This window comes from Lycium ferocissimum, chromosome 12 (genome assembly GCF_029784015.1).
Source record: "Lycium ferocissimum isolate CSIRO_LF1 chromosome 12, AGI_CSIRO_Lferr_CH_V1, whole genome shotgun sequence".
Lineage (NCBI taxonomy): Eukaryota > Viridiplantae > Streptophyta > Magnoliopsida > Solanales > Solanaceae > Lycium > Lycium ferocissimum.
The window spans coordinates 38745072-38770204 of record NC_081353.1 but is presented as its reverse complement, the minus strand read 5'-3'; the positions used below and the strand labels follow the sequence as shown (position 1 = coordinate 38770204).

Sequence of the window (25133 nt, the reverse complement as noted above, 5' to 3'; positions counted from 1 at the left end):
TTTTAAAGTATAATTAATATATGCGTAAGTTATGCGAAAACTATATACCATTTTATGCAATTATATTTGTGCAACTAAACCTCACATTGAAAATTATATCATAATTACGTTATAGAAAAAAAAAACGAGTAATTACGATTACTATACTGTGTAATTATTAAAAATAATTATGATATAAATATTTCTGATATTACTAATCTCAAAATAAAAAACTTAATAAAATAACAAAATAAAATAATCTCGTATTTGATTCCAGAATTTGTTATAAAGGATAGCGTCATGCGCTCCATTATCATGCGGTCAGGAGAAGAGGTGGATCACGAAGTCTTTTGTACACGCAGCCTTACCCTGCATCTCTACGAAAGGCTATTTCCACGTCTTGAACCCGTGAATTCCCGATCACATGACAATAACTTTATCTACTCCAAAATTGTTATGCCGTATCAAAAATGAAACCTAAAATTGTTATGCCCTATCAAAAATGAAACCTAAACGACCCTTTAAAGCATTTGTCACACGCCTAAACATGTGCTGCCACTTACCTTTAAATTTAGCTTAGCTTCAAAGGGAGATGATGTTTGTTCCGACATTGATATAATCCCTTGACCTTCTTGATTCAAATAATAAAATATACATACATATAATATAATAAATAAAATAATTCAAAAAATTCCCCTTATTTTAGAATTCTTTATTTTATTATTTATTATTCTAAAATCAAACCTAAACATCTGAGAAAACAGAGCATTGTATAGGTCGACAAAATGCCACTGAAGGAAATCACAAAGTAGCAAAATCAACCCAAAGATTCATTCTTTATATCAAAACAAAAAGAAAAAAGAAAAAAAGGGAAACTTACAACTTTGGGTAAATCAGTTCTTGAAATTTCTTTTTTGGGTAAGTCACTGAATCTTTATATCATTTAAGCTTCATTCTTGTTTCCATTTTTATTGATTTTTGTGTTCATTATCATTTATTTCCATTTGGGGGTAAGGTTTTTAATGTATACCATTTGGGTATTTTTGTATACTGTTTATGGTATGACGATCTTGGTTTGTTTTAGTGTTTTTTGCTCAATTGTGGGTTAAAGTTGTAATCTTTATTTATTTTTTACTGCTGATGGAAATTTTCTTGTTTTTTTTTTTTTATTATTTGATTTCTGTTCAGATTTTGGGTTATTTGTTGAAATTTGATGATTTTGGTGTATTTACTATTTAGAGCCTGTTTGGATTGGCTTATTTTAGGTGCTTTTATGCCAAAATAGCTTTTAAGCACTACTTACAGCAACAACAACACATACACAGTGTAATCCCACGAGTGGGGTCTGGGCAAGGTAGGATGTACGGAGACCTTTCCTCTACCTTTACGGGATAGAGAGGCTGTTTCCGGCAACTGATGCAGGAATGTAGGAAAGAAAAAGAGACAACAAAGTAGCAAATGTACAAAACAAATGTAGTAGTAACAGATATTGATACAAATCAGCGAAAAAAGAAACTACACGACTACCTAAATCATATGACTAAAAGTAAGAGAACACTCTATTACCTACTAACCATCTACCCTAATTTTTTTAGCTAATGGGGTTGCAGATTATTTACTTTTTTTCTTTCTCTGATTTATGTTTGAGATGAGCGTGTTATGTTCGGATTTTGGGTTATTCGTTGAAATTTGATGATTTTGGTGTATCTATTATTTTGCTTAATTGTTGAAATAAAGTAAAGAAGTTTTGGGCTTATAGCATTGATTGCTTATATGTTTGGTTATTTTTTGTGGTTTTTCTATTCAATTTTTACAGTGGGTGATGTTTCTTATGTAGACCTAATTGAGGTATCCTGGCTTATTCGTTGCGATCCGATGATTGTCCTGTGTTTACTAGTTCCTGTTTTGCTTAATACACTTCGGTACTATCCATTTCACTGCCTTTTTTCTGAAAATGCTTTTAACATCTTGATTGCTTTTAAAATTGTGGATCTGTGAATTCGTACAAGGTGTTTTGCAAATGATGTGTTCGTTGAGCTTCTCACTATGGTGTAATTTTTGATTTTTTTGTGTTCTTGTTGTGTTATTTGGTACACCCCTTTTGGTGGTTTAGTGACATCAGAATGAACTTGAACCCTAGTCTGTAGTTGTGTAGAGATGAACATATAATTGTACACATATTCAGTGTTCATGGAACTATGTAAAAGTTTGGGTGAAACTAAATTCTCTCACTCCCTTTTTGTTTTTGGTTGGGTTTACGAGGGAAGGGAGAGGAATGGATGGATGATTTAAGTGCCTGTATGTAAACTTAGCCACACATTGACTGAATTCTCTTGAATTTGAATATACAGGGCAAGGTAGTAATTAACCATGACTGCTAAAACCAAGAGGAGAACGGCCACAGAAAATGGGGACACAGCTACAGCAGAAGATTCCGTTCTCGTGACTATGATCAGTAATGGGGAAGATCTAGGTCCAATGGTCAGGCTTTCTTTTGAAAGCGGTAAGCCTGATGCCCTTCTACAGCAACTTAAAAATGTCGTCAAAAAGAAAGAAGTTGAAATAGAGGATCTTTGCAAGCTTCACTATGAGGAATTTATTATCGCGGTGGATGAGTTGCGCGGAGTCTTGGTTGATGCAGAAGAGTTAAAAGCCGAGCTGCAAACTGATAATCTGAAGCTGCAAGATGTTGGGAGCGTCCTTCTCTTAAAACTCGAAGAGCTTCTTGAATCTTTTTCGATTAAGAAAAACGTTACGGAAGCAATTAAGATGTCGGGAAACTGTGTCCAAGTGTTAGAACTTTGTTCCAAGTGTAACAACCACGTTTCTGAAGGTCGGTTTTACCCTGCTCTTAAGGCCATTGATCTGATTGAGAAAAGTTATTTGCAGCAAATTCCTGTCAAGCCACTCAAGACTATGATAGAGAAGAGAATACCGCTGATTAAATCGCATATTGAGAAGAGAGTAACCAGTGAAGTTAATGAATGGCTAGTTCACATAAGGAGTACAGCAAAGGATATTGGGCAAACTGCGATAGGATATGCTGCATCTGCTCGTCAGAGGGACGAGGATATGCTAGCCCGTCAAAGAAAAACTGAGGAACAAAGTTGTTTGGGATTGGGAGACTTCACTTACACCCTAGATGTTGAAGAGATTAATGAAGAATCTGTCTTAAAGTTTGACCTAACGCCTCTTTATCGAGCATATCACATTCACGGTTGTTTGGGGATTCAAGAACAGTTTCGTGAATATTACTACAAAAATCGTGTATTGCAGTTGAGTTCAGATTTGCAGATTTCCTTGTCACAGCCATTCCTTGAATCCCATCAAATCTTCTTGGCTCAGATTGCAGGTAAGGCTGTCAAATGAGCTGGTTGGGCTGAATTTGGGCGGGTCATTTTGTTACTTGGACTGAAATGGTTGGGCTAAAATGGGCTAAATAGCGGGTCATAACCCAACCAGTCCAATTCTTACTAAGTTTTAATTTCTTTGTTTGTTCTTTTATAAATTTTTAAGTTCCAAATAGAACTATTTTTTTCATTATTATCGATATATATAACATATCAAACAAAAAAATGTCTTTTTAAAAATATTTTGACAAGATTTCTCATGGGTCAAGTTAGACAGGCTGACATGTGCTGGGATAAAATGGGCTGAGCTAATAAATGGACGGGTTGGGCGGTCATGTTTTCATGGGCTAATTTTGCCACCCTAATTGCAGGTTATTTCATTGTTGAGGATCGGGTATTAAGGACTGCTGGTGGGCTGCTCTTGCCTAATCAGGTCGAGACAATGTGGGAAACAGCTGTCGGTAAAACAACTTCACTTTTAGAAGAACAATTCTCCCACATGGATTCCGCCAGTCATCTCCTCATGGTCAAAGATTATGTGACTCTTCTTGGGTCAACCCTCAGACAGTATGGCTACGAAGTGAGTGCAATTCTTGGGACACTAAATAGTAGTCGAGAAAAATATCATGAACTTCTTTTGGCAGAGTGTAGGCAACAAATAACCGCCGTAGTCACCAATGATACATTTGAGCAGATGGTAATGAAGAGGGAGGCAGATTATCAAGCAAATGTCCTATTGTTCCATCTACAGACCTCTGATATAATGCCGGCTTTCCCTTTTATCGCTCCGTTCTCTTCCATGGTGCCTGAATGTTGTCGCATCGTTAAGTCGTTCATCAAAGATTCTGTCAATTACTTATCGTATGGGAGCCAAATGAATTTTTTCGATTTTGTCAAAAAGTATTTGGATAAGCTCTTGATTGACGTACTGAACGAAGTCCTACTCGAGACTATTTATAGCGGTACTACCGGTGTGTCTCAGGCTATGCAAATCGCTGCAAATATAGCTGTTTTTGAAAGGGCTTGTGATTTTTTCCTTCAACATGCAGCTCAACAATGCGGTATTCCTGTCCGTTTAGTTGAAAGGCCTCAAGGCAATTTAACTGCCAAAATCGTCCTCAAAACTTCAAGAGATGCTGCTTATATGGCATTACTAAGCTTGGTGAATGCAAAATTGGATAAATTTATGTCACTCACGGAAAATGTCCATTGGACAGCAGAAGAAGCTCCCCAGCAGGGCAACGAGTGCATGAATGAGGTGGTTATATATCTCGACACCCTCTTATCCACTGCTCAACAAATTTTACCTCTCGATGCTTTGTATAAGGTTGGGATTGGAGCGCTTGAGCATATCTCGAATTCAATTGTGGGAATTTTTCTCAGTGACTCGATAAAGAGATTCAATGCTAATGCAGTAATGAGCATTGATCATGATTTGACAGCGTTGGAGTCTTTTGCTGATGAGAGGTTTCATAGTACTGGGCTGAGTGAAGTTTACAAGGATGGTAGCTTTCGAAGTTGCTTGATAGAAGCCAGACAATTGATAAACCTCTTGCTAAGCAGTCAACCAGAGAACTTTATGAATCCTGTCATACGACAGAAGAACTATAATGCTCTAGATTATAAAAAGGTTTCCACTATCTGTGACAAGTATAAGGACTCAGCTGATGGACTCTTTGGAAGTCTTTCAAGCAGAAACACAAAGCAGAGTGCTCGTAAAAAATCAATGGATGTGCTGAAGAAGAGATTGCGGGATTTCAACTGAAACTTGTGATAATTGAACAAGAAACTAGCTTTTTCTGTTAGAAATAAATGAAAACTTTATTTCCTGCTGCGTTTTCTCCAGAAATATTCACATTAACTGTATCTTTGTTTTCAATCATGTTAGCACTACCTTGGTTATTTGGAAAAGCTCTCACTATCTTCTCACATTAACCCCTGATCCAACTCCCTTTATTAGCGTACTTACATTTTTTTTTTTTCTTGTTGAAGAATTACTCGACTCAGTTACCTATTTTCCCTGACTAATTTATTTATTTCATTCAGTTTAGAGAAAAAAATATCTTTAATATGTTGAGTACTGAACAACTTAGCGTTCAATCCTGGAATTTGTTATTGGGAACCTACTGCCTGAAGAGCCGAAAAATCATATTCAGTCAGTTTACTTCTTTATTGTTGTTATTGTGACTCGTTTTTGACAATTTATTTTTGTCTTTACTTCTCTGTCACCTCTTCTCCTATCATATTTCGCCTTTACAGGAATAATCAATTCTGCAAGGTTCACTTTGATACAGATGGTTAGAGTTAGATTACTGTTTTCTGCATTTCTCTTAATCTTGGGTTTAACATAATTTACTCTTTTACTAGAGATGCTGTGAATGTCGCTCTTCAATGAAACATCCATTGCTTCTCTATGATTTTCTTTTTGTTCTTTCTTTCTTCCACATGCTGCAAGTGCAATATCTTTCATGGTAGTCTACTTGTCCTTTCCTTCCATTTCCACCTCTAAGAAAGTGTTTTTGTGTTGAACCCTATGGATACGAGTAGAGCATACTGTATGTTTTGAGAGTCACATTTTTATTTTGCTTTCTTGCTTGATTAATCTTCCTTGGTATGGACTCATGATTACTTGTTGAAATATTTTACTTGCATGCAATTTCATGTTTTTATTTTATTTATCTTATTCTTCTTCAGTGTCTTTTTCTTTGTATATGAGGTGATGTTTAGGATATGTTTCAATCGCTATAGATACAACCACATAGTTGTGTGAATAAAATATGGCTAATGAATCTACATAAGTGAGGGGGGAAAACTGCAGTAGGGCAATTTGTCATTTGTATCTGATTATGCCATTTGAAAATTAGTAATCTATTGATATCATGATTACAGTTTCTCGGACTTGTTTTACATCAAGGTTAAGATTGAAAATGTCAAGTCTTATTGGTCAAGTGGCCGATTATTCTGATCAAACGTCTATAATGTGTGCAAATGATATAAGAGCAGTAACTGTTTGGGACTGTTAGCTATGGAGTTAAAAATGTTTAAACGGTGGTTTTATGGTATCAGCCAGTATCATGTACAACATAGACTTAGGAATAATAATTTTTATTTTTATTTTGGAAATTAATCAAGTTAATTCATGATTTGAGAGCAGAGGGTTTTGTGGATTTTTGGTTGTCCCTTGTGTCTACATTTTGCCTGGTGTCAGAACTCAGGTCTTTCATTATGAGGTGCATATAATGGCAACAAATGTGTCATATTGCATCAAATACAAGATGTTTGACTGTTCTATGAATTTCATTTTAGTTCATTTTCCAAGTCGGAATAGTCATTGAACCTTTACTCAGATTTCGTCTAAACTGAATTCTCAATATGTCGAGTTTTATGTAGAATGGTCTTAAGTTTTGGAGCTCGATGGTCTGGATCAGGATAAACTGGTTTAATAATATTGTTTGTTCCAATTTGGGAAAAGCTGTTGTAACTCATCTGAGATTCAGGAAATCATACTCCTGGAAGTGAACAGAACCGGTTGCAAGCAGAACTTTGCACGGGCTGCTATTAAGCTAATAGGGGTAAGACCAAATATCATTTCTTCTTTGTGCTTTCGGAGGGAGGTTGGAACGTTGGCGAAATAATATTGTAAATTCATTTTGATGTATTAATCTCTATGGGGAAGGAAGGGGGTATCTAGGTTGTGGTTTGCCCGTGCTGTTGAGCATTTCTATTGTTTGACATGTGGATTTTAATCCTCGGTCTTCCAAATTTTGATCCAGGTGTTTCCTTCTTGTAACTCTTTGTTGGTCCTCTGATAGTTCTTCGTAGCTAACGCCATATGTGTTGTTCAGTAGACTGGCGATTTTGAGGGAGCACCTCCAAAGCCATAGTGGTAGGTTAGAACAAGCAAATACATATTTTGGGTATTTTACAATGATATTCCAGATAGATGACCTAGTTTGTCAAATATGGAAATTAATTTAGACGTAAGTGTTAATAACGATTATATCGTTAAATGATAGTTATGAGGTTGTATTGCTTTTGTTATTGGATGAGAAGTGAGTGAGTAAGCTGGGAAGGATGAAAACGAGACACGGGTCAAAAGTAAATCTGAGTAGATTGAGGGAGTAGTGTGGTAGGTTGCTTCTTAATATTACAATTTATTTTAATGTGTAACAAGTTGCTTATAATAATAATTATTACTATTATTTTTGTAGGTTACTGATTCAGGGCGTGCCAGTATCATAGCTGCTACAGATGCTGCCACCCCAAACTTGAGGTGTATAAAGGGAGCTGCTTTGACTGCTGCTACTCCAGTTACATACCATGCGAGGTTTTCCCTGATTCAAATATTTAACTTCCACTGATGTATAACTTAGAGTAACTACCCTTGACTCTGAATGCAAACTCATTTTTCTGTTCACTATCTCATAGAATACAACTTTTTTTTCACAAAGATTTTTTTTCTTAAAGAATCTTGGAAGTAGCAATGGTTTGTCGACTCCAGTGGTGTCTTCTCAACATGGTTTTCCAAGTGATTCGCAACTCTCGAATTCGGAATGGTTAACCTTGGATTCGGTGTTTGTTCAGTGCCTGAAGCACCAATATTGCCAATGTTTTGCTCCTATCAATACATTACCTCCTCTCTCGCTCTTGCACCCCCATGTCTGACCTGAACCAAGGGAAATCCTTCATGCCCCATCCAATGTGACATTCCGACCTAGTACACGTGAATTTTGAAGTTTGTGTGGTGGCATTCATGGAATGTGTAAGGATCGACAATTTGTCTACAGTAGATTTAGACCTTGGCTAACCTGCCGGGATGATGTTGGTGCCTACCCAAATTGCCGCAGGCACTCATATCAGGGAGCTTAAGAATTTTCACTCTAACAGCAACAATATTTTGGAAGAATCAGCATCCACCAGACTCCATTGACACTTACTGCAGTCTTATACATTTTTGTTGGGACTCAGGTGATCTTTTCTTCAAGTGCTTATGCCGTGCATTTATGGGATACAAGCTTCTGTTTGAGCAGGTTAGGCATTCCTTTGAAAATTGTAAAACTTACACGATTTAGCAATTCTAGTACTACATTTGCTGCATTGTCATCAGAACCATCCTAGTGTGAAATTATTCTCTGACATTCAGACCTCTCAATCAGACGTGAAGCTTACTGATACATCTCATATCCCCTTGAGTCAAGCTCATATGCATTTTAGCCCATCTACGGAACATGCTGCTCGGGAATTGAAGCCTGACTCATCGGTTCGAACAAGTTACTGACTATGGAGGGCAGGAGGGGGGCTTTCATCCTGCTGGGATGAAGTAAGAACTCATCTTATTTCACTTTTTACTGTATTAGATGCTAAAATCTTCTTGCATTTATTTTTGCTACCTCTGAGGAACCTTGGTTTTAACTTGCTGAAAATCTCATTTTTCTTGACCGGTAAATCATAAACTCTGAAGTGTAAGATCTGAGGAATTTCAGGTTTTTTTCAAACTGTACGATCATTGGAACAGACTGCTATTACTGACGATGTAATATTTGTTTCTAGGACTCGAACTCAAAGTCTCTGGTTAAGGGTGGAAAGATAAATACTGTATTTTGTTTCCGTCAAAGATTGGACATCCAAATTATATGCATGGGAGATCTCTCTTTAAACAAAACTTGTGTTGTAACTTTGGCATTCACACTCATTCCAGTACCATGATGGATATAAATTGTGGCTCTTCGATTTCTTAACACGCCTTGACGTAGCTGCAAACACTGTAAATTTAGAACAATTTTCTTTATTCTTTCATTAAATAACTAATACACGGACAACCCCTAGTAGAAAACATAAAATACATGGGAGATTAGCTCAATATTAATAATGCTCACATTGAGGGATTAATTATTGGCCCAACATTCTTATGTTTGTCAGGTGAAAAGAAGGTGAAACCTAATTTAATGTGAGATTAAATTGGAGCAGAGAGTTTTTAATCTATTGATTATGACTTGGAAAATGATATCGGTAATAGTGAAATAGTAGTTGTATTTTAATTTAACTTTTAAGGAAATATCACATTGAAGTCTAAATTTAAATCGCTAAAATGAATTTTAGTAGATGTGAAAGTCATAAAACTTTTCTAGTCTTTGTATGAGCTTGTAAAATATTATTTTGAAAATAAAAATTGCGATATTTCAATTTGAAGAAGTTCGTTTTTGTGTGAATTTTTCCAATTTTCCTTTTTCAATCAAATGCATGCTATACATGTTATAATACTGGTTACACAAGGCTGACTCGAGCAAAGCCCAAAGCCACTGGAGAAATTGCATTTTTCATCAAAACAATTCATCTTCCCTCGTTATATGGTTAACCTCTTCTTTTTATCGTTTATGGTTAAGCACTTGTATAGACATATATACCAAAATTAAGAAAATACTAAAATTATCGAGTACTCTCCATTCCTTTTTAGGGGATTAGTGAAAGAGAATGAAAGTTATTCTAATGCCAAAAAATAAAAATAAAAAGGTATGTATCCATATGTAGTAACTATTTTTCTGTTTGTGAAAAAACTAGTATTGCTATACACGGCCGCAAAAAGCAACGTGTAAATGAGGAAACGATTACATGAATTGAAAAGTTCAGAGAGGTAATGCAGATTAAAATGATTTTTGACAGTCATGTTGTGATACACACTTCATGTAATGCAGCATGCAAAATTATAAGTTTTCATAGAATAAGTCAAAAGCCAAACCAATTATCCAAAAGAGAGAACAAAATAAAAAGCGTTGGGACGATTTCATTCAGCAAGTACTAAACAACCAAAATCTTTGATCAGAAAGATCACATAGTAAACGATACACTAACTTAAACTCATCATCTCAGAACATTAAAAGCTACCAAAAGCCACATCCAGCAATAGCTATAAAAGACCAGACTCAGATATCACAGATTGCTTTCCCAATGATCTTAAGCAGCAATAGACGGCTTGGAAGCTGCAGAAAGTCTAGACCTCTTCTTAGCCAAACTCTCGCTTCGCCTTTCTCTTTGTTCCTTCAACCTAGACGCTAAAAGCTTCTGATAATCAGCAGCTTCTGACTTAGCCTTGGCAATTCTCTTCTTCTTGTCAGCGATTCTTGCTCTCTTCCTCTGGAGAGTCAATGGTGTTACCAGCCTCTGGATCTTAGGAGCCTTGCTAACCTCTTTCCCTGTGGTTAGCATTCAAGCAAGTAAATTCCCAACTAATAGTGACCCACACTGATCGACATATACAAGAATTATGGGTAGAAGACTAACCTTTTTTATTTGTGAATGTTCGGCGATAGGTATTGACATACTTCCTAACGTCATCATCCTTTCCAAGGTTGAAGAGCTTCCTGATCTTGGAAGCCCTTTTGGGTCCTCTCATCCTTGGTTTTTCAGTGTCTGTCAGTCCAGGGAGATCATTCTCACCCTTCTTCACAATAACCAAATTCAGAACTGAAAGATCGGGACTGACAATGCATCCACGGACAGACTTCCTTCTTCGCTCCCCATTACGCCTTCCATAACCACGGAAGCAAGGAGTACCTGTTTAATGTGCATATAATTAGGTACTAAATAACAACAGCTATACACAGAATAGATGAAAAGAACACATCTGACATTAAGCCCTTTATTATTACAAAAAATACCTCGGTAAAGCAGAAGACGAACACGGCCTGGAGTAAGCACTCCCTGCTTCATTGGGAAACCTTGCTTGTCACATCCTCCCATAATCTTGAAAACATATCCCTTGAACTCCTGTCAATTGTGACACAACATTAAGAAACTTAGGATGACTGCAAAGGAAAAATTACAGCAATCCACAAAGCAGACTGGTACCTACCTCTCCCAAAGCATCTCCGATAACCTCCTGGGAGATCCTCTTGTCAAAGAAAGCTCGGCTGCAAAGCAAAAATAAATTATCATTAACCAACAGTACTTTCATACGCACATTCACTTGTCAGTCAACAATAATTCAACACTCAATGCACAAATGAAATATAGAGACCACCACATAAATCTGCCAGCAACAACTACACATCACACTAAGCAACATTCCAAAACCATCACATAATTGAGTAACGCATTGACAATGTTAAAATTTCATCTTTTCATCAGGCATAAATATCCAGAAATTCTTCACTACATAGAATCTTATATATACAGGCTGAACATGGTCGTGGGCTTGTTAGATATCTATCTAATAAAGGTCAAAGAGGGAACCTTTTTCTTATGAAGAAGGGTCGGGGGGTTCTGTGAGCACACATACATATAACAGTTCTCTGTCAACCGTACCTATATCTTTTTTTTTTCTTTTTTTTTTACCAAAGAGGTAGAGAATAACTAAGTATACATTTCTAATTATCAAAAATTGAAGCATAATTTGAGGAATTTGAAATGCACAAATAAATATGTGATATATGGATAGATGAACATTGAATACATCATCTAAATATGAAATTTCTTTTTCAACACTTCCAACTCTAGAATCAATACCACGAATTTATTAAAAACAAATGAGAGATAACCAGATAGCCTAACAAATAACTAGCAATATAAACTACATATTCTTCATTTTGCTTGTTGTACTATTGCTAATACATGTACCATCACACATACCAAAGTTCATGTATAACAATGTTTCAAGTTCATCAGAATTTAACACTGGCATAATTTTCAATTAATTAATACATTCATCCAATCAGCCACTGTGAATAAGAGATCTAGAACTACCTCCCCTAAATAATTTCTTTCCATAGCCAACCATCTAAACAAAACGATCCTTAACTTCAAAACCCCAAATTATTCACCTTACCACACACTTCCATAACTCTATACTTTTTTCGTATATTAATAGCTGATAGTACTATTTGAGCTTAATTCTTATACAGTATAGCAAACAACCTAAACAAACATATCCTTAACTTTAAAACCACCAAATTATTGATCTTAACACACACTTCCATAACTCTATACTTTTTTCGTATATTAATAGCTGAATTGTACTATTTGAGCTTAATTCTTCATACGCTTCATCCAGTATAGTGAACAACCTAACCAAACATATCCTTAACTTTAAAACCCCCAAATTATTGATCTTAACACACACTTTCATAACTCTATAATTTTTTCGTATATTAATAGCTGCATTGTACTATTTGAGCTCAATTCTTCATACAGTATAGCGAAAAACCTAAACAAACAGATCCTTAACTTTAAAACCCCAAATTATTCATCTTAACACACACTTCCATAACTTTTAACACTTTTTAAGATTGTTAATAGCCGAATAGTACAATTTTGGTTTTAATTCTTCATTCGTATCAAACAGTATGTTACATCAAAATAACCATAGACTATCTGATATGAAACATAAAAAACTACCACAAAATACCCCCAAATAAGTTAAATTTTCAAAAATATACAACCCCACATAAATACATAAATTATTTCACCACATAGCCCAATATACATGGGGGAAAGCATTATACATTATATATGGACCTTGTATAAAAGTATATATGTATAAAAAGGTGTTTATACACAGACATGAGCTAAATCGGGTAATAAACTAGAAGTGTGGGCTACGTGGCGTAAATATTGTTCGAAAAATAGTAAAAGACGATTGTAGCCTTACAGTTTCTGGTCATCGTCAATCTCGAGCTTTTTTTGGCACCCAGTTGTCGGGTTAGCAATGTTAAACTTCAAAAAAAACAAAATCACAAAAATCAATATATTGTAAATTGACAACCAACGTAAAACTAGTGAATTCACAATGAAAAATGTGTTCAAATGTAACAAATTAAACAGTGTAATACTAGGATTTAAGGTTAATTAAAGTACCTTCATGTTCGATTAAACTCAAAAGAGCCGCCAAGATGATAATGGAACTCTCAAATTTCACTCTATGGATTAGGGTTTAATGGGGGGACAAATTTATTTATATACAGGCTTTTCTAGGTTACCTACTAATGGGCCCAATTTGGGCTCATTGGCTTAGTAAGAATAATTGGGCTTTTTGTGTATGGCTGAGGCCTATTTACGGATTCTAGATTTTTTAAATATACGTTTTAAAATAAGTTTGTCCTGAATTTTCTATCTTATTTGGAGATTATCATAATTGATTTTACTTTTTTCTCGAAAGGAATATACAAATCTTCCATATTTAGGTAATCCCTTTCTTGAAGGAAAAGGCTTTGTATTTTTGTGAAGTGATGATTCTTGCTTCTCACAAAGAACGCAGATAACATCCACAATCTAGTCGTTTAGAATGTTTTGTTTAGGAGGATATTTTTCCTTCAATAATTGTTATGCTTTCTTTTAGATTAGTCTTTTTATACGTAGGTCACTTGACCAAATCATATTTTTATATTAAATGTTATGTTTCTTTTAGTATAGTTCTTTTTGTCATCTGATTTATCGTCGTTCAAAATTTGCAACTATTAGCTTCCACATAACGCCATGTTATTTCGATCCCAACACTTGAGACTTGTGAGTCTACAGTTGTAAAAACTTTCAAATGTACGTGTCCAGATTTTGGATTGCCAAAGCCTAATTTCAGACAATTTAAAAGCAAGCAAACTTCCATCACACGCATTAGACCAAACTTCTAACGTTTTATATGAAGTTATAGGACTATTGCGAAGAAAAAATTAGATAACTGAACTTCGGACATCTATAGAGTGAGTCTTCATCTGAAAAATTATATTCCCTAACAATATGAAGCATGAGCCTGCGAGGTCTATAAGATTGTGTCAATCAATTTTAACAATATATGAAACAGTATACTTACCATGCATCATATAAGAAAATTATTTTCGAATATCTTCTACCAAGTCATAAATTTACTATTGCACAAGAAGATGGACTACTTGTCTATCATCTTTCAAGATGATTGCTCGGTATACATGAGGTTTCTTTTGGGAAAAAAAAAACGAATTATCAAACAATATGCTTTTTGCTACCAAACGTCAAAGCTAACATAAGTTTAGACAAGTATAACAACAATAAGACCCTTAACTGATTATGAATACAATTTTTTATTTTGTTAAAAAAAAAAAAAAAGTGATTGCGCCTATTGACGTGTTCATTCAAGAAGGCCTATTGATCCTGTTAAGTATAAGGGCAATCTGTTTCAAGAACAGAACTAAAGATATTGAATTGTACTGCTATGGTTCGATTAAATTTGTTTTCTAAAAATTATTGTCTAGTTAGGCCTTCCATTTGCCTAGATTAAAAAAGGAAAAATCGAGACAAACTATAAACACTTGAATAATTGAGCATGATTGTGAGGATATGCAATTGCAACTTCTAGCCTTCGAAGGAGTAACTGAGTGGAAGGCTGGATGAATTGGGCTAAGATATATGCTCGGTGCAATTGTGGATTAGGTCCCGCAATAGGGTATATTTTAGTGCTAATTGCTATCTAAGAAATATGCCGGTCAACTTGTGGATTGGCCCAATAGGGTATTTTTTGAAAAAAAGTAATTGTACAATTATATAAATTCTAGCAGAATTATCTAATCAACATTGTCAAATTCTATGACGATATCTATTAAAGGAATTTAGTATGTGAAATCATTGACAACTTGCTTATAATCTAGTGAGTAGTTTGCTAAAAATTATCTTCCACACCAACAATTGTGACTTCCTTTCCATTTTAGTAATCTGATTTTGCTATATATTATATTTATTGAATTATATTATGTATAAAATACATCTATATACATCAGAAAATGAATTATACACGTATATTATATTTATATCGACATTGTATAATAATATTTAATGCCATTATAGTATATGTTGAAAAGATGTATAAAAATATATTTTTAATTTTTAATTATGTGTATATTATATTATACCTCAATAAAATTATCTTATAATTGAATTATACCACGTATATAAAAATCTTTTAATGATGAATATATATATATTGATTAAGAAGAATTATTTGTCATAAATAATATATTAGGAGAGAGTCAAATGATAAACAATTAAACAAGTCAAATATCACTACATCCTTAATTTATTGGTAATCTTAATTAACTGTGCATTTTTTTTTTCTAATATTTTTTAAAAAGTAATAAAACTTGTTATTTTTGTGAAACTTTAAGAGTTATGCTAATTATGTTCAAACTCTTAAAAGGGTGACAAGCCACGTAATTTACTCAATATTTTAGTGCTAATTGCTATCACCGGTCACTTTTGGCCCTTTTTTGAAAAGTAGCCATTGATATAGAATCTCTAAATCTACATGTCAAATTCTATGACGATATCTTACAATTTTATATGTGAAATCTGAAACTACGTGATAATGACTAGTGAGTAGTTTTCAATTATAGCAGTTTTTTTAAAGGTGTATAGTCAAATTTTTTTAACAAAGCCCATCCAAACAGTTGGGGAAAATTTAAGTCTATTTTTATAATGATGGTTCATATATTATATTTAAAAAAAAAAAAAAAAAGATGTATAAAATCTAATTTTTCATTTTTAATTGTCAAATTCTAAGCCTAATCACACTTTGTATAACGAAGGAAAATCTTTTAATGATGAAAATATATATATATTTATATGGTATTCTTTGTCATAAATAATATATTAAAGGGTCAAATATTTAGTCAAAATCACTACACTTATTAGGTACAGATAAGTCTATTTTTATAATTATGGTCATTATTATATTCCTCCCATCTTTTCGCTATCCTCTTTATGTGATTGCAGAATTTGAAAAGATAGTCATATTTTTGAACCGTCAAAGACTAGATTTCAAAAATAAAAAAGTTTCCTTCAAAAGCATGGCCAAGTTCTGTCTATCGTCAGAGATATATATTTTTGAGAGTTTGACCATGTATATTCATCTTCATTTCAGCTTATGCAATCGCGCATTCCATCATGGAGGTCTTTTCGTGATCCTCTTTATGTGATTGCAGAATTTGAAAAGATAGTCATATTTTTGAACCGTCAAAGACTAGATTTCAAAAATAAAAAAGTTTCCTTCAAAAGCATGGCCAAGTTCTGTCTATCTTCAGAGATATATATTTTTGAAGTTTGACTATGTTTCATTTTTTACAATCTCTTGCACCTCCATGGCTCTAAAGCTCCTATTGTTTTTTAATTCATATGCACCGCATCAATTATTTCATACTTTCCCAATGTATCACACAAATCATTTACTATAATATATTTAGTATGAAATTCACAATAAAATAAAACAAAACCTTAACTCGATTGAATTTAATTTATTGGTCATGTGTTATATATCTGTCGATGTGCGAGATGTGCTTTTTGTACAAGAAAATTTTGATTATTAATAAACTCAACCATCTGATTGATTCTATCTCTAATCACATGGTTATCAACTTATCATTGCAGTAAATCAAATAATGTGAATTCTAAACATTACTTAATTAACATCGAAGTAAATGATCATAATCACGCACATTCTTTTGTAAGACTTTATTTCCTTTTGGTAAATCATCAAATTAAAGATTATTTTCCAGTCATTCAAGTCATTTATAATTTTAGATAGCCCAATTAACACAAGTAGCACTTTTTCTCTAATGAGTTAATTAAGTGGGTCTTCTATGATTTTTTAAATCCATTTTTAATGAACAATCATACATTCTATTATCAATTTTGAAGTTTCCAAGACGTGAGGTACTTAGCTTTCTTTCATCAATTTGTTTAATCAAATAAAATCTTTGTAATTAAATCTTGTCAACTTTATTAATTCCTACTGTCTTCTTTACAAAAAGCTAGATAGGGAGAAAAAGACAACGTGATTAATATACCAATAATTGTTTGAAACAATTACTACTATATGTTATCGTCAATTTAAAAGTTGAGAGGCCGATTTGTTTGACGAGAAGGAAGAACAAGAAAAAAGTATAGGCCAGGAAATTTGTTTATTTTAATTTGATCTAAAAACATTTATGTGTGATTTAGTTTGTCCTTTTAGCAGTGGCATATGTAGTTCATATGTTGTGCGCTCATCCCAATTAATCTAATATATAATTATGGCTCAACCTCGATTATTTATTAAAAATTCACTACATAAGTATAAATAACATATTTCAATCCCAGTATATAATATCGATTGTGATAGAATTCCGGTTATTTCAAACTTATAAAGTTCAAATTTTGAATTCGTCTCACTCAATTAGTCCCAACTAAATGGGCGGTAAATTCTCAATCAATTTCAGTACATGTCATGCACTAATTATAACGGCAAACTTATTTTTCTCATTAAAAGAAATTTAAAAGATTAAATTCAAATTAAAGAAAAAGATGGCTACCATCAAGACTTATATGTTGTCTAGTGGCATCGGTGAAAGTCTCTCACATAATAGACGTAGGTTTCAATCTCAATGTTTTCATCCCCGTTTCCCTTCTGATCTAATACTGTGGTGCAGTGATAGAGTTACCTTTGCCTCGGGGAGTCAATTGTCACCTCTTCATTACACTGCACATATACGCGCGTGCGCGCACATGCATTACATGTTTGAATTCCTTAATTTCTTGACGTGTCTAGTTTTTTGTTACTTAAAATTTGCTTACTGAAAATTATGAGTTCATTAGTATTATATGAATAAACAACAACAATATACCCACTGTCATTTTACAAGTGGGATCTGGAGAGAACAAGATACACGCAGACCTTACCTCTACTTTTGTGCAGCAGAGAGACTTTGAGAAGAGAGGTGAGTGGTAAGTTAAAGGCAAATTGTAAAAATATGATGAGAAAGGTGGAATTGCAAAGACAATTTAAAGCTGGTCTGGTGGGAGCATAGTGAGACTCCAACAAGACAAAATTGACTAGCAAAAGAGAGATAATGTGAAAGATAAGGAATGGTACAAAGGTGGCAAACCAGATAGCACGTATTGCATGCCTCATCATTTGCCTCTTTTTCCTGATCTCCCATGCAATTATTCATTCAACAAAAAGAAATGGAACGTAACGCATTGCCGCAAATGTTTTGTCTCCTTTCGGTTTCTTTCGACAAAACTGAATCATCTTACAGTTAGAGGAATTTAAAATTTATGAATTTTAATTTGTTATCGAACACATAGCTCGTTTAACATCTAGTTGATTTAGTTACTAAATTCGTAATTAAATATATATATACATAATACGTAGATTTTCAAATATAAATATAGGATCTCGCAAAAATCACTGAACTTATAAACTGAACTCGTACCTAGTATGGTAGCTCCGCACCTTGCTCATAGTTACGTATGAACTTAATACTACTCACAACCCTTCCTATATAGTCTCCTCCCCCCACCCCCGATCCTCTCAAAATGGTGGCCTTTGGTCTGTGTAATCATTTGGTATTGTGAACATACTGGATGAACTAATTCAAAGTTGTGCCAAGATAAGTAAATTAAGTAAAATGAGTAATACGCTGGCTATTGAAAGATTTTTTACTAGAGTTCGAACTCAAGACTAAAAAAAAAAAAGATTGAGGCGGTATATATATATATATATATGCATTTTTTTTTATTGAGTTTAACTAACTTATATTGAAATAATAAAGAATTTTTTACTTCCAACCAGCAGTTAGACCAAATTCATAAAATTAGCACAATTGCATGTCTAATTAGATTCATTTTTTATGTTAGAATATATATAGAGGGGATTTGAGGCTCTAAAACCTCAATTGAACTGAGAGAATGTGAAATATGGTTAAATACTTATTCGCATCGTGTTTACATCAAATCATGTAAATTTATTATAGTTAAGTAATTTAATGAGATAATAACATGTTGTTTAACCATGGTAAGTGTTAATTCATGTATCTATTGACTTGGTGTAAATAAGAATATGACCGGTAACTTTTACCTGAAATAAGGGTGAGAAACCAGCTATTACATTAAAAAAATTCAAAAGGTCATCCACTTTGACACAATACTCAAACTTAAACATATCTTTGCTAAAAATCTAGAATCCTCCTCATATAAATTTATACTGGTTTCCTTCTCATTATTAACTCCACTTGATAAGATGGGTAATTTTCACTTTCACTTCTATTTCTCAAAATGTTCAAACAGCCATATTTTCAAAGCAACCACATATGAATGCACTTCATAATGTTGTCCTCTATTATATTCTACTTCAAGTAATTTTATGGTTTATCTTTTCATTTTTGATGACCTTTTTGACCAAACTTTGTGAAGATAACAACATAATCAAACAAAAAAAAAAAAATCCAAAATCTTAAGTGGTACATGTATGAATCCACTTACCAATTTATCAATTTATTGCATTTTTATATGTGTTTGCTTAAAGAGAAGCAACTATACATTTATAAAACAAAATGAGTCATGCCTTTACGTATTTGAAATTACTACTTAGATTAGTCGTTTTCTTAATTTGGTAAGTGACAAACTGAAATTATATATGTAATTGCCAGCAGAATTATTGTAAAGATATGTCTATATATTTCCTCTTTTAGAAGCTCTAACTAGTGAATTTTATTTTAATATCATCTTTACTAGATCGACAACCTAATAATCGACGAAAAAACCAAATACTACAACTTTGAAGAAAATAGTAAAACTGCTTTCCTTTTGTGTTTTTTGAACTTTTCAACATGCAAATGATATCCTTTATATGTGTTGGAAAATGATGCTAGGTCAGGTCTACTCATAAAAGGTGCCAGTCAACCGATTAACCCATTAGCTTGTCTTCCTCTTTAAACCCTTAACGTAACATAAAAGCAACATAATGAGTGCTGGAAACGACACAATTTTTCGTTGCACTACGATAGCTAGGTCTGCAAAGGAATAAGCTATGCATCTTTAAGAGGATACCTAGGCTGTGAAAATCAAGAAATTAATTAATTCATCCGTTTTGTGGAAATTTTTACCAACCGATAACTCAAGCCATGGTTACTTCAAATTCATTTCTATTGGAAGTACCCGTAAATCTCTTAAACTAATATTTGCGTTTAAATTGTACAATACGTGTAGACATCTTTCTAGCTATTGGATGCATTTTCTTTCTCTCAAAAGAAAAAGCATGCAAAGAAGCAACATCTGAAGAAAATATAAAAATAAAAAGCGAAGAGAAACAGACAAATAATTTACGACACATGATTAGAAGCATGTTCCTCTAATTTTATGACGAAGTGGAACTCTACTTTTTATTTTATTTTCTTGGACACTCCTTTTTTGCTTTAATTCCGTACATAGCACCCAATACAGTCTATGTTCATTTTATTGCTACCTATACATATAGTGCAATACAGAAAGTAACTAATTCTTCTTCATCAAGAGGAAAAGAAAATAGGAACTCACTTTATTAGAAAAAAGGTCAAAAAAGAGAGAAAAAATGGAATGGAGGAAGTGTTACTTGGATGTACTATTGGTGCCATTAGGGTTTATGATATGCATGGGATATCATGTTTGGTTGTGGCATAAGGTTCGAACTCAACCTCTTAGTACTATTATTGGAACCAATGCTAATGGAAGGCGTTTGTGGGTTTCAGCCATCATGAAGGTAATTAAATAACTTCTTCCTCTTCTTCTTCTTTGAGCTAGCTAGGAGCATACCGTACCATCACTATCAGAAAATCGCTAATTTCCAACTGACGTCCCGTCGGACTTTAACTTAATGGTAAGGGATTCTGTCGAAAATGTTACTGATAAGCCAAATTTTGACATAATCAATTGGAAATTAGCGATCATCTGATAGTATATTATATCTAGTGAGTAATAAAGACACGTGTGAATTTAACTGAGGTTTGTGTTGGCGGAGGAACTGGATTATGAATTCACCATGCATAGGTTCAATCCTTTCCGTCTGAACATTCACTCGTGTAGTCGTAGTTGTGTGAGCTAGCTAGCTCATGATGCAGTCAATTGTGATATGCTGAACTTTTCTCTCTAGTATAATTATCTGCTGTATGCATGAGGTACAAAAGTTTTTTTCTACTTTAGCTTCTTGCAAACTTGAGTTGTTTGAATAGTGTGATAATTTAACTTCTTTTCCTCCAAAGTTAATAGAGGAGTATAAAAAATTAATAGTGGCCATTTTGCGTTTAGCGTTCGATCTTTGGATGAGAATGCATTTTGTAGGCAATGTTTTTCTAAAATGTTTATGTTCCTTCAAAGTCGTTTTTTAACTACTTTTCAAATAGTTGAAGCTTCAAAACAATGGCACATAATCATCAATGACTTTCTCTAGATGAAAGAGAGAGAGAGAAAAGGGTTAAACGCCACAGGCACGTACTCCATCTAAAATGTCTTAAACTTCTTGAAGTATACTTTGTCTAATTAAGTGTACATGTGGCTTTCTTGAGTCAAGACAAACCCTTGAAATGTTGAATCTAGTGTCTATCAAGCGAATTTAGAGTCGGGTCATGGTAGTTGTTAGTCTCAACTGACACGATCTCTTTCATATTTCATAGACCAAATTCATCGCGATTTTAGAGTTTTATCAAAATGTATAAAAAAAAAAAAAAAGAATTCGCCACTACATCACAATATCCACTTCAATTAATTCCTTCTTTTCTTTTTTTTTTTTTTTTTTTTTTTTTGGGGGGGGGGGGGGGGGTGGTGTTAGAGTTGTTACATCATGATAGAAGCATTTTTCGTGTGTAGCTAATTTTGTAACGGATGAATGAAGGAAGAAAAGAGTTAGAAGCAAGTAATAATCACTTGCAATGTGCAAAGTTGTCCTACAATTAATAATCTTAAGTTAAACTAAAACGTCTTTACATTTAAAGGTGTTTGGCTTCTTACTATGTAAGCTTGCCTGCTTGTGTTTTCTTTCAAGAAAAAGACGGGTAACGTATAACTTTTAGCTTTAGATTGGCTTCATAGTTACAATTAATACAATTCTTCCAATAAACTGTTAATTTGCTGCTATTAAATGTAAAACAAAATATCAACCAAATAGAAACCAGGGAAAAGAACAAATGATAAAAGGCAATAGACTTCCATTATCAAGCAGTGGTATCCAACTAAACTTCACGATATATGAATTCAGAGTAATCTTCTTTACTTCCACTCATTAACCACAGGATTTCAATCCTTTTGGACATTATGCATTCCACTGTGTTACTAATGATTATTGAGACTTATAATATTTTTTATGTAAGTAGTTTCTAATGTATGTAAATTTTATTCCAAAACACTTAGCTTGAAGATTCGTTCTATGACTTCCGTACTATGAATCTGGCCGCGTTAAATGGAACGTAGCTTAGGAGTATCTTTTGAGTCATCTAATTGTATATAAATACAAGTCACTCTATCCCACTTATTTTTTTTGATACACTTTCCTTTTTAAAAAAAAGTTGAAAAGCTTGACTTATAAGCAACTTATAAGCAACTTATAAGCCAATCTAAAGCGCTCTTTCGTAAAAAAAAATGATACATTTTTATATTTAAAAATCATTTAGCTTTAAACTTCCTCTTAATTTTACCCTTAATGAAATGATTTACAACCACACAAATATCTATATATGACTTGTTTTAGACCACAAGTTTCAAAATTTTTTGTTTTTTAAACTCCTTGCCTAGTCAAACTATATCACATAAATTGGGACTGAGGGAGTACTAAAAATCATAAATTCACTCATCGTAAAAGTTTCTGATGGACAAAAAATCGAAAATTTGCTCGTCGTAAACGTTTCTGAAGGACTTTATATCGGAAATCACGGTTTAATACTTTAGATACTTCTTACTCCATCAATACATATAGCTTAAGCTCTTATATATTTTCCTTTCCCTTTCAATTTTGCAGGACAATGAGAAGAAAAACATCTTAGCAGTCCAAACACTGAGAAACACAATTATGGGAGCAACCTTAATGGCCACAACATCAATCCTTCTGTGTTCTGGCCTTGCAGCTGTAATAAGCAGCACTTATAGTGTCAAAAAACCATTAAATGATGTCATTTATGGGGCACATGGTGAATTCATGGTGGCGCTAAAATATGTGACACTTTTACTACTTTTCCTGTTCGCATTCCTTTGTCACACACTATCAATTAGGTTCATAAACCAAGTGAATTTCCTCATCAATTGCCCACAAGACAATTTGGGAATAGTGAGTCCAGAATATGTGTCAGAGTTATTAGAAAAAGGATTTACTTTGAACACTGTGGGCAATAGGTTGTTCTATGCAGCTTTGCCTCTATTGCTTTGGATTTTTGGGCCTGTGCTAGTGTTCTTGTGTTTTATTACTATGGTCCCTATGTTTTATAATCTTGATTTTGTGTGTTCCCAAGCAAAGGGTAAAATGGACCCTTGTGAGAATTGTAATGGTGCTGAAATTGTATCTGTGTAAGAAAAGTGATACTTGACTGATGGGCTATGTATTATTATCAATATGAACGTTGTAATTGATATATAATTGAACTTTGTCCAATCCATACTAGTTATTTAAGTTACTGTATTTAATCTTGCATTGCAATTTTCAACTCTATTTTGGATTCACTTAGCTTTAAGAATAATTTTCATTTAACCCTGTTAGCATTATTTAATTTGGAAAACAATATCCCATTTACCTTTTGATCGGAAAGAGAACCATACCTAACCACAAAGTCGACGGTGAGATGAGATAATAGTTTTCTAAATACTTTTATTTTAAAAGGTAAAAAAGAATTTAAGTTATCTCTATACATCATCAGTATATATTGTTTTACACTATGAGGCGTAGTCCCTATGCGATATGAAATAGGAGTCTTTGTCTTTCCTTCACATATCCAATGTATTATCTTGACATTATCCCCAAGGAGGTAACCATTTGACTTGACACATGCGTATTGAAAGGCCAACAACATATAAGCTACAAAATTACTACTACTGAAACAACTAGCTCGCTTGCATTTTCATTGGAATCAAATATAGATGAGAAATCTATATAGTAGTAATAGCAAGGCGATTTCTAGTTAAACATAAGATACAATTTCTACAAGATAAGAACGTAACATTCTTTCAAGCGATTAGCTCTCTTGTATTTTCATTGGAATTGGATATAGATAGAGGTGGCAATTTGAGCCCATATTTAGAAAATTAGCCCATTTTACCCACATATTAGTGAGTTGGGTCACTCATATTTCAGTGTAAATATAGTCTCTCCGTAACCCATAAAAATATGGGCAAATATGGGTAAAATATGGGGCGATCATGCGAATGCCCTTCTTTGGGGTGGTCTTTAAATTTTGCCCTTCATATTTGAAATGTTTAAATTTTGCCCTTGCTTAACACCCAAGGTTCCGCAGTTCGAACCCATTATCAAAATTTTAAAAAAAAATTCGCAAGAAGTGCTTTAAATTTCGCTATGCCGCCAACAAAGATACACTTGTTAAGGAATTACACATTTTATGCCGGACCCGCATACTCATGCCTTATGGGCGGACTTGGCATAATGTCGGTGATAACTTTGATAATCACAAAGGCCTTGTGGGGCATACTTTAATGGGCAAACTTTATCGACCTAAGATACTTATGCCAAATCCGCCCATAAGGCATAAGTATGCCTTGGGTAAGATAACTTTGATAATTCCTTCACAAAGTTATGCTTCGGGGGCATACTTTTAATTTGCATAACTTTGTGAAGGAATTATCAAAGGTATGGACCCTAGGCATACTTATGCCAAGTCCGCCCACATTATAAATATGCCGGTCCGCATAACTTTGGTAATTCCTTAACAAAAGTATCCGGTCCCCGCATAGCGAAATTTAAACTTGCCTTGCGAATTTTTTTTAAAATTTTATGGGTTCGAATTTCATGGGTGTTAGCCGAAGGGCAAATTTTAAAGATTTTTGAGGGGCAAAATTTAAAGA

The 25133-nt window shown here is 33.7% G+C and overlaps 4 protein-coding genes across 5 annotated transcripts; 3 read left to right on the top strand and 1 right to left on the bottom strand.

Moving 5' to 3' along the window:
- Positions 1–594: 594 nt before the first annotated feature.
- LOC132040835 (exocyst complex component SEC15A) lies at positions 595–5240 on the top strand. The gene is made up of 3 exons (XM_059431516.1): positions 595–897; positions 2331–3331; positions 3701–5240. Exons 2-3 carry the CDS (start codon positions 2350–2352, stop codon positions 5092–5094), a joined length of 2376 nt encoding a protein of 791 aa, XP_059287499.1. The 5' UTR covers positions 595–897; positions 2331–2349; the 3' UTR covers positions 5095–5240.
- A 141-nt stretch (positions 5241–5381) lies between these two features.
- LOC132040836 (DDB1- and CUL4-associated factor homolog 1-like) lies at positions 5382–9045 on the top strand. Of its 2 annotated transcripts, none has more exons than XM_059431517.1 (4): positions 5382–5626; positions 6827–6901; positions 7541–7651; positions 7797–9045. In XM_059431517.1, the coding sequence occupies exons 1-4, from the start codon at positions 5624–5626 to the stop codon at positions 7992–7994; spliced, it is 387 nt and encodes a 128-aa protein (XP_059287500.1). In that variant the 5' UTR covers positions 5382–5623; the 3' UTR covers positions 7995–9045. The 2 variants fall into 2 exon arrangements, with proteins under 2 accessions (XP_059287500.1, XP_059287502.1); XM_059431519.1 differs by having other exon boundaries at positions 7541–7656.
- A 968-nt stretch (positions 9046–10013) lies between these two features.
- On the bottom strand, positions 10014–13323 carry LOC132039675 (small ribosomal subunit protein eS6). Its single transcript, XM_059430174.1, has 6 exons — positions 13179–13323; positions 12973–13037; positions 11179–11236; positions 10985–11093; positions 10608–10880; positions 10014–10519 (listed from the first exon to the last, which is right to left on the bottom strand). The coding sequence occupies exons 1-6, from the start codon at positions 13182–13184 to the stop codon at positions 10281–10283; spliced, it is 750 nt and encodes a 249-aa protein (XP_059286157.1). The 5' UTR covers positions 13185–13323; the 3' UTR covers positions 10014–10280.
- A 7268-nt stretch (positions 13324–20591) lies between these two features.
- On the top strand, positions 20592–23721 carry LOC132039914 (uncharacterized). The gene is made up of 2 exons (XM_059430473.1): positions 20592–20838; positions 23086–23721. Exons 1-2 carry the CDS (start codon positions 20671–20673, stop codon positions 23629–23631), a joined length of 714 nt encoding a protein of 237 aa, XP_059286456.1. The 5' UTR covers positions 20592–20670; the 3' UTR covers positions 23632–23721.
- Positions 23722–25133: the final 1412 nt, after the last annotated feature.